A 17,098-nucleotide genomic window follows, 5' to 3' on the forward strand; every position below is an offset into this window, starting at 1 on the left:
ATGTGTTTGTTTTTCTTTCTTTGTTCCCTTTGGTGTTGATAAGCATTGACGTTACGATTTTCACCATTATATTCAGAGCTTTTTGCATAAATTGCCATCACAGTTGGATGTTTTCTTCAGTTACCTGTTTGATAACCAGCCTAAAACGGAGAAGCTGCAGAAACTGCCACTGCCATGCATGGACAAACCATTGTGATGCAATGAGCATCGAATGAAGAAATCCTTTACTCTTTTCCTGCATGCTTGCAGTCCTCACTGCACTTTTCCATGTTAATTATTTACTCGAGCTTTAATGTTCCTGCTATTCTCAGGTGATCTGTGGCATTGCTGCCGCACAAATATTTTGCTGAATATGAAGGTAAGTTCTCCCAGTTCCGCGGGAATCCTTCTTTGTTCATATGACTTCACATAGCGTATGCTTAACTGTTACTACCTGCTTGAACTCACAGCCTGAGACTGTGGAGGGCTTGGAGCTCATACCCATCCACAGGACCTGGCTTGAAGGACACCCCGCAGGGAGTGAGCACACGGTCATCTTATAGATCATTTAGTCACTTGTAATGTGCACATGGACATAACAACGATTTCTTCTCTTCCTTTGTAACCCTTCTGTAACCCGTCAGGTTTCCTAACTTTTTAATATCAGTGGCAGCTCTTCTGTCGGTTCGTTTGTTTAAAAAAAACAATGATTTCATCAAAAGTCCGGATAGAATACAATTATACTCTGATATAGGGTCTGGTTCTCTCTCTTTTTTTTTTCCCATCTAGAAAGGAAAATGCTATATGGTTATGTCTCGTGAACTTCATGACATCCATATATTGTAGTACAATAAGATGAAATGATCTCACTGTACTACAATGTTTTGATTAACGATCATTTCACGATGTACTTGATGCTACCGGTGCGAGTAGAATATATGGGCTTCGGTTTCCATATCATTTGATTTCTTGCTGAATAAAATTCAGATGACACTGCCTTCGTTGGTGTTTCTCTGAGCTTCAGGTAACTTGATTTTGTCTGCGCTACCATCCAGATGGAATTTGAAATCCCCTCTTCAGGTGCATTGAGTTCGTGCTACAGAAATAAGCAAGGCCAAATGTCCTGATCAGTTTGGGTTGCTTGATTTGTTACAGCAGAGATTGGTCCTAAAAAACAACCGGGACGATGTATCATTTTGAAACATCACTCTTCAAGATTTCTGTTTGAAAGATCTGTATTTGATATTTTTTTCCCCAAACGAGTCTACTTGATATCATTTTCTCCTCTCCAAACGAGTGTATTTGGTATTGGAGGAAGGCTGACTTTGGCCCTCGCATTGCTCGCTTAGGCGGCACATGGGCGACGAAGCCTCATTGCCCTCCGACCCTGACAACTAGCCTGGCGCGGCCGTCACCATCACCGCTGGTCGGCGGTGGTGACGGTGACCTATGACAGAGCCAAGTGGCCCCATCGTGACCTCCTCTTTTCCCTCCTCTCCTTCCTCCTTTCCTCATCTTGGTTCAGGCGGCGGTGGCCGGAACTTATCACCCGACTTGGATCTACGCTCGGGGTGCCCGGATCTGTGTGTTCCCACGTGTTCACTATGTCTACTACGTTGGCAGCTTGGATCTACGCGTCGATGGCCTGTTTCGCAGGTGGTGGCGGTTTGGTGGTTTTACACGAGGAGTCGACGACGGCTGGTTCTACGCGCTGCGCTGCGGTGTCGAGGTGGTTGTTGACGCGTGGCTAGCCTGTGGTGCCGAGATGGCAGTGGTTGCTGACGCAACTGCGCCTTGTGGTGCCATGGCAGCTATGGTGGCCGGGGCCCCACACCCCGGCCAGATCCACACATCGGTGGACGGTTCCGCACGCCGTAGCTGAGATCTGCGCATTGCGGCCTAGCCGGCCAGGTGCCGCTTAGTTGCTTGGTTGTGGTGCGGTGGTGGTGCGGCTCGTGTGGTGGCCGGCGGTGGTGCGTGGAGGCCGGTGATGCGGTGAGTGGAGGTCGGTGGTGTGGTCCTTTGCAACGGCTATTTTTCAACGCGTGGTGGTGGCTGGCGCCTTCGTGGTGCAGCTGGCATGGCATCATCCTACCTCGTCCGTAGCTATCGGTTCCCTGGGCCTCCAAGTGCCATGTTGGCTCCTCCCATTGCCAGATTTCTCTAGTTCTCCGATTCGGCCCACGGGGAGCCTCGTGGTGAGTAGAGGCTTTGGGATGGCGCACACTCTCGATGGTTAGGACTCTGGGTGGCGGGGTGGGTGTCACAGGCAAACCCTAGCCTGACATTTTGGTCTGGGCTGACGACAACGACGTCCTCAGGCGCCACTCCCTTTAATGGAGGGGTTGTCGAAGTTGCCCCCTCCCCCCGTTGTGGGATCTCTCGAGTGAAAACCCTGTCTTTTAGATGGGTGGCAGTGGCGTTTAGTTCGTCGTGCCCTCCTTGGAGGCGTCACCTTGGAGGACCCCACACACCGTCCTGGTGACCACCAGCTATAGTTGCTGTAGGGACCTTCCTCAATGATAGCTGCGACCACACCGGGTCTCTGTAAGGGCAAGTAATCGGCAGGATCTCAGTTCTTTTGGTGCTACGTCTTCTATTTGCGGGGTGGTCTGTGGCCTTCGATGACGTCGGAGCTGTTGTGTCGCGTCATACGACGAGCTTGACAACAATAACACACAATAGGTTTCAGTGGTGACCGTGGATAGGGGGCGTGAGGACTTAGGGACTGTGGCTATGGTCTGTTCTAAAAGTTGGAGATGCTTGGTCGCAATTGCGACGAGCTTATCAACGATGATCCGGATGCGGACTCCACTTATGTTGTTTTGTTGTGTAGTGGTGATTGATTTTTGTTTTTTCTCCAGGCGCCCTTGTTGTTGGGTCTTTCGCCGGTTAGTTCTTAATCAACAGTGTAGTTATTAAGATTTTGGGTCCAATTCTTTTATAAACTGGATCAACTATTTTTTTCTTTAATAAATCGGCATTTGGTATCATTTTGTTTTCTCCAAACGAGTGTATTTGATACCAGATATATGTGCGTGGAAAGTTAGTTTGTGAACCTATACACGTGGAATTTCTACTCGAAACATGCATGAGTCACGATCGACATTGCAGACATTTCTCCAAGCTGCTACATACATGATACATGGAGTTACTCAGTTAACTGTAGTATTGTGTTACACACATTAATCGACCTGAACATGAAAATTAATATGACGCAAGCGCGCTTCACAGGCATAGCCATCAGCAGATTCTCATAAAAAGGAATTATATATGTAGCTGATTTCAATAGTAGTTTAATTGGATTCTTTGTGAACTCATGAACATACAATTTGCAGACCAATATTTTCAGACCAGCTGATTTCAGATGTTCTCGCCGCCGCGCCATGACATGGGACGAGCTCCAGCAACCTAAACTACGATGCCTCGATTAATGTCTGCATGCATGGCGGCAGGCCGCAGGCCGGCAGCTAGTTAGCTAGTAGCCATGGGCAATGCAAGCCTCCCAGAAGAGCCTGTTGCTCTCGGCTGCATGGCCGCCGCCGGCCACTGCCCCGCCCTCCACCGCCACCGTCACCGCCACCGCCGGCGCGCAACCACCGTCATCGTCCGCCGCATCCTCGACCGTTCGGCGCCACCAGGGCACAGCCATCTTGCTGTCGATGTCAGTCACGTCACCCTCTCCATGGTCAAGTCGTCTTCGTCACTGTCGTCGTCGTTGGCGCTAGTAATGACATAGCCACCATTGCCGCCGCCGCCGCAGGACACGTCGTCGTCGTTGTCTGCCACCGATGAGCCGTCAGCGACGTCAGACTTGGAGCCCCCGGTGGCTTCTTGTGGCAAGATGAAGGCGTCGGCCGGGGTTGACACGGGAGAGTCCATGGAGGAATGACCGAATGACAGAGGTGAGTGAGTTGCGAAACCGGCTGTCTGTGCACGAAATTTAAAGGATCGATGGGGCACATATCCCCTGATGGAATTTGGACGGACCATACTTAATTTCGTTTCTTGTTTCTCATCAAAACTTTAAGCTTTTGGATGCATGTGTCGGTTGGTGTGTAAAGCTTAGCAGTATGGGATAACTTTAAGGTGATTGGAGCGATGCATGCCTAGAGACAAATCAACTATCTTTAAGGTGATTGGTGGTGCGATCGCAAGTTTATAATGAAAATTATCCAAAAAAAGAAATTATCGGTTCTTTAATCGGATTCTCTGTCTTATATGGATGCTTGATGACGTGCAAGCACACACACTAATCAGAGCATCGACAAAAGGATAATACGAATAGAAAACGTGACATGTTAGGAATTTCACTACTATCAGAAGCAACTTCGAATTCTCTACACATGCATAGTACGTACATATATATATACATATATACAAATATATAAGGAGAAATTCAAAATTAGACAACATACATAAGCGTATTTATCGAAATAGACAACATGTTATCGTATTTATAAATTTAGCATCCGTATTCAGCGTATTATTTACCAAAAATAGATTTTTGGTATACCGTACACCAAAAAACCCATATTCGGCATACCGCGTGGTGAATACGGCACTGTAGTCCGTATTCGCCACACCGTGTGCCGAATATCAACCGTATTTGTCACACTGTGTGCCGAATATGAGTTACAGTGCCGTATTCACCACACGGTGTGCCAAATATGATCGTGTGCCGAATTAGTGACTTCATGACCGACAAAGGTCATATTGGGCATACAGTGTGCCGAATACGGTTGATATTCGACACATGGTGTGTCGAATATGGGCTACAGTGTCATATTCGGCACACGGTGTGTCGATTATGACCGGATCTGTTATTTTTCGGCGTATGGTGTACCAAAATTCTATTTTCGGTAAATGATGTACCGAATATGAATGCTAAAATTATAAATATGATAACATGTTGTCTATTTCGGTAAATACGCTCATGTATATTGTCTAATTTTGAATTTTTTTGCTAAATATATAGGAAGCATATTTGGTACTCATAGGAGTATATACTTTTATATACATATCTCATAACATAAGGAGTATCTCATGTGATAAATAGTATGTATATAATATTATCCAAGTGGTATGTATACTTTTTAAGGTGGTTTGCATATTTTTTTAGTATATTATATTTTATGTACAAATATAAATGTATTATAAAAATCTAATAAAATTGATAGATTTATTTTTTATTTTTTATGTAGTTTATATTGGAGTACCTTAGAATAAATATATAAATATACTCATAATGAGAAAAAAGTATATCTAATTTATTTATATGGTATATCGTATTAAGAAGTATATATATACGCCGGCGTGTATATATACACGCTGGTGCAGCACTGTTTCGGATGTTTATCTTACTGTGTATGACAGATCCATGCGTGCCTTTTGACCTTTTGTCTGAATCTGGTCTGTGCTTTTCTTAGCTCATTTTCTCTTTTCATTTTGGGGACCAGCTAGCGCGTCTGGACGTTTGCGTAGTTTGCGTGCGTGCGGCTTGCCGCTGTCTAGAAGACGTACAAGTTTTCAGAACTGCGGCGGCTACGCGAATACCAGCTAGAGCGATGAAAATTCTACAGGATATGCGAACGTATAACGGTTTGTTTGCGTTAAGATCAGTATTAAAATGATGAGTAAAAAAAATTATAAAGATAAACGAGAAAATCAACCGAGAGATAAATAAAATGAGAGATAAATGATCGAGATAGGTAACATATATGTAAGAACATACGAGTTATATTTCTCGTAGTGAAATGTCTGTATCCATAGTCTATTTCTAATTCTTTCTGACCGGCACCCTGAAGGCCTCAAGTCCATCTGTTTGGCTGTGATCATAAGCATACCAATTCACACTTATATCATGTGCCCGCGTAGTTATAAATGATCATAAAAATATTTTATACTATTACACATTATGTAGAAGAGTACAAGTCACAATAAAAGAATGTTTATTCTTATTCCATTATACTTACTATTCTCTCTAATCATAAATACTTATCACTTTTAACTTTTTATGATCTTCGATATTCAACTTTGATTTTAATTTTAATTATTATTTTGTATTAAAATATAGTTATAATATCTAATAAAAATATAATATTATGAAAATATTTTCAAGACAGATCTGCACATATGATTTTTATATTTTTAAACTAAATATTTTAAAAATTATTAACAGTCAAAGTTTTAAAATTTTAATCAAATCTTGATCAAAGCGATAAGTATTTATGACCGAAATGAATATATCAATTCATAACCTAGAAACCCTACTCAATGTCAATTTAGAACCGACTTTCCAAATCTAGCTGTTTTGGAGCTAAAAAAGAGGAAAAGAATTACATATGGAACCCCACCTTGCAGGATAGGGCATTGCTAGTCATAAGTCAAAAGTCACGTGATTTTTCATGTCAAATATACACATGTTTCTTGAAAATCAAACTCGCTACATACAACTTTGCTTGCGAGAGCCCACATAACCAACTCACCTCACATAGATTGCTAATATTTATAGGATATGTATTTCTTTTAACACACGTGTATTACTTTGTTTGTGTAGCCCCTTCAGCAATTTAACCCACCTAACCAAGTTTCATGACAATGGTAACAAGCTACATTTATAGCAATTTTAGCACATCAGTTATTAAAATTATTTCTTTATTATTTTTTTAAAGCCTTCGATGATAGTCTATTTCTGGTCCTCAAATTCAAATTTTGCAAGTGCGGGAAAGTTGAAATATTATCATTGACAATTCTCAGTAAATAGAAAGTAATAGCTCGTCAAGTTTTTAGGTTTCTATGGTAGTGATTCCCTATAGCTAATGAGGTTAAAATCACAGCTAGATTATGTTAATTTAAGGGTTCAAAATATTTAAATTATGATTATGAACTAAAAACACAACAACTACCGATGTTTGGTCATGTCATCCAGAACGGGTAAACCTGTTACTCATATTTTTTCGATAATAAGAAGCTTTATTAATCTGTATTGCTATAACAAGATGATTACAGCCAATATAAGCTTTACTCGGTCTCTAATATTAATTTCTGGATGACATGACCAAAAACAAAAAAGAACACAAAAAAATATTGAGAGACGGAAATAGAAGGAATGCAGACTATAGGCATCCCCTAATATTATTGATTTCGAATGCGAAGTGTAGAACTCTAATCAATTCAGACGAAGAAACTAACTGCTTGCTTCAGTCGGTGGCATGCCGTAAAAGTTGTCTGTCGAAATTCCGGCTGAAGCATGAACATAGTTGCTCGAGGTTGGCAGCTAGCTGTATCTAGTAGCCATGGGCAATGCAAGCCTCCCAGAAGAGCCTGTTGCTCTCGGCTGCATGGCCGCCGCCGGCCGCTGCCCCGCCCTCCACCGCCACCGCAGGCGCACAACCACCGTCATCTTCCGCTGCATCCTCGAGCGTTCGGCGCCACCAGGGGACGGCCATCTTGCTGTCGATGTCAGCCACATCACCCTCCATGGTCACGTCTTCTTCGTCACTGTCGCCGTTGGCGCCGCTCGTGACATAGCCGCCGCTGCAGGACTCGGCGTCGTCGTTGTCGTCCCAGTCTGTCACCGACGAGAGGTCGGCGGTGTCGGACTCGGAGTCACCGGTGGCTTCTTGTGGCAAGGTGACGGCGGCGGTGGCCGGAGAGGGCTCCGGGTCGGGTACTGGCTGGTTTGTGCAGTCCATGGAGGAAATGGGCAGAGGTGAGCTGCAAAACGGTTGGCTACGCACGAAATTTGAAGGAAGGTGCATCCCGATGGAATTTGGACTGTATTTGTTTGTTTTTCTTTGTCTTTTCTCAAAAGTTTAAGCTTTTGGAATTTGGGCTATAGCTAGTTTGTTTTAATCTTCTCACAAAAGTTTAAGCTTTTGGACACACGTACGCGTCGGCGTGAAGTACGTCTAGCCGAACAGTTTAACTTCTAGTGCATGCAAAATGGAAGTGCTTGAAGAGGTGGTTCCAGTTATAAACAAAAGAAAAGTGATTTCTTTCCAATTTGGTTAGGTAATTAAGATGATTATCATAGTATATACATATCGGTGCTTGCTTGGCTGGACATCAAAATTCTTTCTTCGCAAAGAAAAAGATGGACCAGTACTACTCAATTCTTTCTTCGCAAAGAAAAAGATGGACTAGTACTACTCAGTTCTTTCTTCGCGAAGAAAACGACCATCTAGAGGGAGGGATACTTGTGCAGCACTGTTTTTGCTTCTTTATCACGTGATGATCCAATCCATAGTTGCATGCCATACGTGCCTTTTGACGTTCGCCTTGATCTGGTCTACGGCTATACTATGTGCATGTATGCATGGTCTCGTCAACTCATTTTCTCTCCTCCTTTTTTATGTCTTCGAGACCATCACATCTGGACGGTTGCGTCCATCTAGAAGTAGAAGGCACGCGTTCTAGACGATTCAGAGTTGCGGCTGCACGAGTACGGAGCTGTATTCACGAGTAGAGTGAGTGAATGAGCATGCTACGGGCATCTTAATGCTAAGTGATAAGAACATCGGTAAAAGACTCCCTTGTTTATCATGTATTTAGGTGTGACCACAGACAGAGTTGGTAGCCAGTGATCACAAAATAGCGATTTTGCCCACAATTTACAATATAATGCTAGCTAGGATCATAATGAGCCAGGTATATCTTTAACTTTTGGTGCTGCCTTAAGACTAAGTAACGCTATTGTGTTGGAATCGATTTTGCGAGAGGTGGACTGTAAGAACATATGTGAGCATACACTGAACACATAAATTTGTCAGAATGAGTTTTTTCTTTTCTGCTGATAAACAAAACAGCTTTTGATGTTTATTTAAACACCCTAAAAAGGCTATAGCTGCTACAACCTCTACTGCTTCTATTGGATTGAAGCTATTCTGAATTGGTGTCTATTGGGGGAGGGGATGCTGCCCTATTTATAGCAAAACACTGACCTACTGTTGCTACAGTAGGTTGGTGCTACAAATAGTGACCTATGCTACAGTCGGTTTGCTATAGTGCTAACAAAAAAAAAGAGATTAAACTAACTGCACAAGGATTTACTCTAACATATTGTACTAAAGATGACGTCTTTTTGAAATGAGAATGAGTTACAAGTATAACTTTGCTTATATTGTGAGTTTGAGTTATGAGCATGATGCGCCCACTCTATCAACTACATTTGTAGCATACTCATCACAGATCTTCAAAGCAATGCGATTTGTCACCCTTATCTCCACAATTTTGCATACATATTCTCTTCAGAGGGCAATCTACATGGAAAATTTCAATATAGGAACTAATTAATGACTTAATAATAGAGTAATTTGTTCCCAACCTACTGGTTCTAAGGATTGCTCCAATGGTTAGAGCTAGATGCTAACTCAAACCATTAGAACACACTTCTCTTGAGATAGCTTTAAGCATGGAGCAGGCCTCACCTCAGCACATCTCTCCTCTATGAGGTATATGGAATTGTGAATGACACCCGCATAAATTTTGAGAAATATGATCTAATGATTAGAGCTAGCGGCTAGCTCTAACCATTGGAACTACCCTAAGTTCAACTCCCGAACATGACAATGATTTCCTTTAACTCATGTGAGCTAGGTCTTGGCATCCTAGGTATGATGTGTATATGCACGTGTGGCTGTGTTTAGCGATTGAAATGTGTGACTATACTCCATAAAATCTATGCATCTCCTCTATGGTTGTGTTTGGTCCCTAACCAAGGTTTCGCATAACTGCATTGTATAAGAAGGCTGAGCGAAATTATATTTATTGAAAAGAAGATTTTTTTGTTTAGTTGTATCTGTCTGGATAGGCTGAGCTGAGTCTATTTAGTTGACTGAATTTGAGGCCACATGAGCAGATACAAGAGTTGATATTATGATTAGTTACTCGCATATAGCTGATTTTATGACACTGATAAGTGGGCCGCGGAGTGAAACTCGAATTGAGTTTTACTCCCGGGTCAGGATGAAGCTGTATATTTGAACCCGCCGAGTCAAACTGTAATAGTGAATGTAGTCAATCAAACAAACTTCTTTTCGGGAGCCTACTCATCCACTAGGTTAGGATAGTGAAAATGCATCTAATCATTTTGTGTAGTTTTGGTAATTAATGATAATACATATGGACTAACAATGTTATTAAAAAATTGTTGGTAGATTGTTCCATAGGTGATACATGGAGGAGAGATATACATCAAGATGAATGAGCTCTAGGTGATGCTCCAAAGGAGAAGCTCAAAGAAGATTGGCAATAAACATTAAGGCTAAATCACTTGTGGAGACTAAGTAACTAAAGGTATAAAGTTATCAATTGAGTTTTAATGGACTAACCTATGTGTTTTGTGTTTGAGAGTGGGTTGAGGTTAAGTTCCTTAACAAGGCATGAGCTGAATTAAGATATTCTATATGCCAAGAGTGAAAAATAAGATTGAACTCTATATATGATAACGTGAATTTATTGAAGATATAGGATACAAAATGATTTTCTATGGCAAGACGGTGAAGGACGAGCAAGACTCGTGCGATGGATCATCCGATGGTGAAAGGCAAGCAAATGGCTTGGTGCTGAAAAACTAAGACGGTGGTGAAGAGCGAGTGAAGGGTTTGCGCCAATACTGTGCGAGGCCATGAGAAGCTATGGGTGATTCGCATCAATCACATGAACAATCAAGAAGATTTAGAGTGAATACGATATAAAAGTTGGCAATCCTCAAGGTTTGAAAGGAAAAAACGGTACTTGAAGGTATTCAAAGGCTCGAATTGGTTTAAATGAGTTATACATTTGAATTTGAGTATATGTATGCCGCACTATTTAGAGGGATACAACGTAGAGCTATTTGTCGTGTCTCAGTGCTCAAGAGTTTCTAATCAATCCAAAGTGAGAGTTCGCTTTAGAAATTTGGTGTATAAAGTGTGTAAGTGTCTGAATTGGGTTTTAAAGTGTTCCTAATTTGATTAAATATGTTTTGGATCATGAATTCAGTTGATATGTGTAGCCCTCTGAATAATCTTTACGTAGAGTCCAAAATCGTCGAAATCGAACTTCGAGATCAAAAGTTATCACTGTTTTCAGAGGGTCAGCTATGCTAAACTCACACACTCCGAGCTGACCCGGAGTCTATGGGTTTAGTTCAAAGTCAGGTGGTCTGTTAGGACCTAAGTGTTTCACCTGGATACTCCGGATTGACCCGGAGACTCAGGTTCTGGTAGTTGTCCGGACCCTCCAAATTGTACTTCGATCAGGGTTCTCGGTTACACGTTCAAGTGCCAATCTAGATACTCCGGATTGACTCGGATACTCTAAATTAGTTAAAAAAAACTGTGTAACAGCTAGTTTTTTTGGAAATGATATAAATAACCCCTCACCCCCACCCTTATTTGCTGTTACTTGAGCACGAAAGAAAACCTTCTAGAGCTAAAAAAAACTTTCTCTTACTGCAATCTAATGTATGATTTGAGAAGAAAAGTAAGTTAGGTTGAGAGATTGCAAGTTTGAGTGTAAGTGAGCGTATCTCCCATCTTGAGCAATCGAGTTCATTGGTAAGAAGTTCATCGTCGCGTTTGTTACTCTTAGAGCTTTGAGCTCTTAGGCGGTTAGGCGTCGCCAACGAGCATTCAAGGTTGTGTCGTGCTACAAGAAGTTTTGTGAAAGCTTTGATTTCGCCTCTGGAGGAAAAAAAATCAAGAGTAAAAATCCAAACTCAAGTGTGACTGAGCTTAGAGAGAAAAATAGTTGATAGAGATCTAGCTCAAGTGTGACCGAGCCTCTCAACGGAGACGTATGAACCTCTAGAGGAGGTGTTCGAATTTCAGAAAATAAATCTTGTATTTTCTCTCTTGTATCCTTGTTCTTGAGTTTTTCTCAATATTTATACATATTGCTCGGTTTACTTGCTCGTGTGAAATTAATTGTAGGTTCTCCATAGATCTATTTAGAATCCTTACTTAGAACACACAATTTTATTTGATTTGAGTTGAAACTCTTTAGACGTATTTTATTTTTAGTTTCAAGTTCATTCTCTGCTGAACCTGAAAGTTCTGAATTTAATATGAAAACTCTAGATACTGTACAATCAATTCTGAACTCGAAGGTTCCGGATTCAACCCGAAATTTTCGGTGAATAGTATTTTCAAAATTTTCAATTAAAATTTTCTTATATATAGAAGAGATAAAAAAACCAACATACTTTAGTTGAACGTGTGCAAGTAGATGCATCAACGTGTGTTCGAGTTAGGGTGTTCAATTCCACTGCTAAACTGTCGACCTGCCAGTCTGCCACAGTTACACTGCATTTGCAACCTTCGCGCTGACCTCAGCCGTCAGATCGGATGGCTCATGCCCACCACCGCGCATCCGACGGCAGAGCCAGCTCCTCGTAGCACCTGACTCGGAGCCAGCCCAACCCAACCCCGCCGTCCCCACCACCAGGCCAGGGTTTATCGCCCGCGCCGCCTCCTAAACCCGCAGCGCCGCCTTCCAGAAGATTCCAGCATCGTCGGCGGAGGCGGAGCCGGCCAACCATGTGGGCTCTGCGGAACCTTCTCCGTGCAGCCTCGCCGTCGCTCCGTCGCAGGTGCGCCCCTCGACCCGGAGCAGTAGCACCAGCTCTTCCCCCTTCCTCTGGATCTCTGACGTGCGAGTGTTTCTGCGGTGGCTTAGCTCCGGGAGCTTCGCCGCGAGGGGTGAGGCGGCGGTCACGGCCTCGGACTTGGCGTCCGCGGAGTTGCTGGCGGTGGGCGCGTGGCGGCGGGCGATGTCGACGACCAAGGGGAGGAGCATGCGGAGCAAGGTGGAGAAGCGGATGGCGAGGGAGACCGGCCGCACGCAGCGGGAACTCCGCCGCGCCGTCAAGCTCAGGAAGAAGCTCATGACCGAGGACGAGAAGCTCATCTACAGCCTGCGAAGGGTAAGGAGACACCTGAACCCCCCCCCCCCCCTGCTTGCAGTGGTAGTGCTTGCTGAATCTCGTAGTAAAATCAGCTTTCCATTGTGATTGTCGCGCCCTGCCGAGTTCCTTCTGTGTTCAGCATGCTCATGTTTAAGGTGCCTTCATCATTGCGAAGGTTAGCTCACCATGTATTTTTCAAGAACGGATTGAAAATGTGTTGTCTAATGTTAAAGATATTGGTACACATACTTTTGCATCCCAGAAAATATTGAATATGGTTGGATTGTTGAGAGTTTTGCTCTGCTGAACTGAATCTGTGCAATAGCTGCCTTATGAATGTCATACCCGACTTATGTGCCTGTCAATCGCAAGTTTCGGTTTAGACAACCACACCTGATGTATGCATACATAAGCATCCTATGATTCCAATCATTTATAAGGTTTCACAATATGTTGTAACATTCCTGATGTTCTCAATGAATATAGGTGATTGCTAACAAATACAGTGCTTTCATTCTTTTTCAGCTTAGAAAAGTTAGTTTTCCTAAAATGACTACATAAGGCTTATTTGTTTAGTGATCGGATACTTAATATTCAGTTGCTGAATTTGAATACCTATTAAAAAGTACACTTTCCAGATCTGTCTTGAGGATCTAGTTAAGTATAACATCTATTTTCTTTGGACTGTTTCCTTTTAGTAGCAAAGTCATTGACTTATCATTTGCTCCATTCCCTTTTATTCAGGCCAAGAAAAAGGTTGCTTTGCTTCTACAAAAGCTCAAGAAGTATGAGCTACCAGAATTACCAGCTCCTCGTCATGACCCTGAGCTGTTAACAGCTGAGCAACTACAAGCTTACAAGAAGATTGGATTCAGAAATAGAAACTATGTGCCTGTTGGAGTTCGTGGAGTCTTTGGAGGTGTTGTTCAAAACATGCATATGCATTGGAAATTCCATGAGACGGTGCAAGTTTGTTGTGACAACTTTCCAAAGGAGAAAATTAAGGAAATGGCAGCAATGTTGACAAGATTGAGTGGTGGAACAGTGATCAACATTCATAATACCAAAACAATTATCATGTTTCGAGGAAGAAACTACCGTCAACCGAAGAACCTCATACCTTTCAACACACTTACCAAAAGGAAGGTCAGCCCCTTGAAATTGATATGTCTGTGGTTCGACTCAATTAGCATTTTCTTGCTACTTCCATTCCTTGTTCCTCATGCTTTGGATTATGCATATTATCTGTATAAAAATTGCCAATTCCTATTGAGTATGCTGGTTTATTTAGGTTTCATATGGTTAACCCAAACAGAGTATTGTTTTTTTTTTTCCTTCAAATTGATCTCCATCTTTATAACTTATAAGAGTTTAATTACTGAATAATTTTAGTCATATTGTTGCTTCTTTGCTATGGCTAATGGGGCTTGATACAATTATCCTTATTGTAGGCTTTATTCAAGGCTAGATTTGAGCAGGCGCTTGAATCACAGAAATTAAACATCAAGAAAATAGAGACACAACTCCGTCGTAAGGGTATCAATCCAGAGGACCCGGTTGCTATGGCCAGCATCCAGCGTGTTGCCTCTACATTCTTCCGAGCCATAGATGAACAGCAAGGTACTCCCTATGTTTTCCGTGGGGATACACAACCTGCTGCCGGAACTGCTGACATAAAAGAACCACACGATCATCCATCTGAAGATAGCGACCAGGAGGAGCTTGACCGCTTCATTGCAGAGATAGAAAGTGCAGCAGAGAAGCAATGGGAGGAAGAAGAGGCAGCAGAGAAAGAAGAATCTTCAAGAATGCAGTATTGGGACAGAGAAGAGGTGGGTGAGCGGAGGGGTTTCAGTAGAAGCTATGAACACTCAGATGCTGAGGATAGAGGACAGGGAAGATATAGGAGAGATAATAACAACAAAAGGACATCAGACGCGAGGAGGTGGGATGATGATAGCGAGATCGAGGCATCAGGTGAAGAATGGGACTCTGGTGACGACAGGGATAATGTTCTGGGCTTTAACAAGGATGTAGATGCTCCTGATGAGCATACTCGACGATTCGAAAGCATGAGGAATGAGAAGAGCAGATACAGTCGCAGGCAGAATTTTATTCCTATGGGAGAGGTGGGTGAGCGGAGGCGTTTCAGTAGAAGCTATGACAACCCAGATGTTGAGGATAGAGGCCAGGGAAGGAGAGATAGCAACAACAAAAGGACATCAGACGCGAGGTGTGATGATAGTGAGATCGAGGCATCAGGTGAAGAATGGGACTCTGGTGACGATAGGGATAATGTTCTGGGCTTCAGTAATGATATAGATGCTCCTGATGAGCATCCTCGATGTTTCGAAAGCACGAGGAATGAAAAGAGCAGATCTAGTCGCAGGCAGAACTCTATCCCTGTGGGATTCAGAGGTTCCAATCGGATTCCACGGAACTCAATTGCTGCTTCTGATAGCAGTATGTTCAGGGACAGTAATGATGATGAGTTAGTCACTGAAGATGAGTTGTGGGGATCGGATTATAAGGGGGAAGAAACAAACTCGAGAGCCCCTAAGGCGAATTTCTCAAATTACCACAGCAGTAGCGATGAGGACAGTGATGTCAACTGGAAACACAATGACAAGACTGGTAAAATGAAGAAAGATACTGATGAAAGTTGGGACAGTGACTGAGAACTCGAAAGAGTAATGTTAATATGTGATGGACGAAGGTCAGAACCAAAGATTGTCAAACTTGGTTCTTTCATGGCTGGTACTGCTTATGTTTTCGTCCAATGGAGAACTCCAGGAACTAGAAGAATAAACATGGTTTTCATGAGAGCAACTGTTTGAACTTTAATTGCAAGCTTCAGATAGTGCTTAAGCTTCAGCTGCAAGTTTCAGACAGTGCCTTGGGCTCAGTTGACAGCATGACGTCAGGCCAGCACGTAGTTAACTCTGTCATTGCCTCCTGGGCACATCACCAAAGCTTCTACCACTTGACATAATAAGGGGACAAGTTATCCGGTGTTTCTTGCAGGAGCGAATTTACTATTGGGAAACTTCATAGATGGAGGTGCCTGAACTCTGAAGGTCTCAGAGATGTGAAATTCTTGTTCTGCAATCATTTGGAGAACATATTGTTTTGTGGGAGTTTTGATTTTTTGCTGTGAACGAAGAACTTGCATATAGATATATTTGTAGGTCCCAGTGTGTTCTCACTCTTGAGAATTTTTTTCTCTTTAAATTCGTATATGCGATGAACATGTCTGATACACGTTCTTCAGATTGTCTTCTTTCCCCAGCGACCCATTTGTTTTAATCCCGGCGTCGTTCTTCAGCGTGCTTGGACTTTGGGCATTACATGCCGCTGAAAAGAAAGACACTTTAACCTAGGAAAAGCCGGCCTCAAATGCCAATTGAGGTAATTTAGAACGCACGGGTTTCAAAAAAAATATATATATATAAACGAATTTCATTAAAACAGTTCAATCTCCACACTGCGGGACATCTTCGGAACAACAATGGTTTGGGCCAGAGAAGCACATTATTGTTGTAGCTGCGCACGCTTCCAGAGATGAAACTGCAAGTATCCACATCTCTATTATTTAAAAAATACGTAGTGATTCTCGCACCAGTTAAAACGTTATGTCTCTAGTCTTACAGACTACCTTTAAATTTCGCAGAAATTAACCATCTTATGCTACTTAATCTCTACTACTTCACTCGTATATATTCCGCTCCAAAAAAATCCCGCTCCCGTGTTTCACCTTTGGCTCACGCACCCGCCTGTCCAGCGCGCTACCGTCATGCATGTCGGCCACCTCCTGCAGCTACTGGCTGACACTTGCGCATGACGGGTCCAACGACTAGTGAAGCAAAGAAAGCTACAACAAGAACACCTGGCGTTTGGTTTGAGTGATTGGGTGTTCTATCATAGGGTCATCCTATCAGGGGTGGATAGACCAAAATATTAGGTGACTTAACCTTCATCTTCACGTAGACCACACAAACTGCTTCTTCTTTCTCAGTTCCTCACGAAACCTTCATCTCCGTTCCCAAAAAATTAAAGGCCCCCCTGCATCCTATAAATTTTAGTGAATCACATCATTCCTCGTATTAAACTAATCATCATTTGCTCATATGAGATGAGGTGATGCTTTTATGGGATGAGAAGGTGGTATATCAACTCATTTAATTTCTTAAATAAAATAAACTGGTTAAATTTGAAGCTAGCATCGGA

The 17,098-nt window shown here is 42.6% G+C and overlaps 2 protein-coding genes across 2 annotated transcripts; one reads left to right on the top strand and one right to left on the bottom strand.

Annotated features, from left to right (window-relative positions):
* Positions 1–7,190: 7,190 nt before the first annotated feature.
* LOC133927927 (uncharacterized) lies at positions 7,191–7,718 on the bottom strand. Its single transcript, XM_062374255.1, has one exon. The coding sequence runs from the start codon at positions 7,674–7,676 to the stop codon at positions 7,269–7,271; it is 408 nt and encodes a 135-aa protein (XP_062230239.1). The 5' UTR covers positions 7,677–7,718; the 3' UTR covers positions 7,191–7,268.
* A 4,680-nt stretch (positions 7,719–12,398) lies between these two features.
* On the top strand, positions 12,399–16,065 carry LOC133928425 (CRM-domain containing factor CFM9, mitochondrial-like). The gene is made up of 4 exons (XM_062374752.1): positions 12,399–12,556; positions 12,643–12,889; positions 13,616–14,017; positions 14,323–16,065. The coding sequence occupies exons 1-4, from the start codon at positions 12,504–12,506 to the stop codon at positions 15,547–15,549; spliced, it is 1,929 nt and encodes a 642-aa protein (XP_062230736.1). The 5' UTR covers positions 12,399–12,503; the 3' UTR covers positions 15,550–16,065.
* The last annotated feature ends 1,033 nt before the right edge of the window (positions 16,066–17,098 follow it).

This window comes from Phragmites australis, chromosome 9, assembly GCF_958298935.1.
Source record: "Phragmites australis chromosome 9, lpPhrAust1.1, whole genome shotgun sequence".
In the NCBI taxonomy this organism is placed as follows: domain Eukaryota; kingdom Viridiplantae; phylum Streptophyta; class Magnoliopsida; order Poales; family Poaceae; genus Phragmites; species Phragmites australis.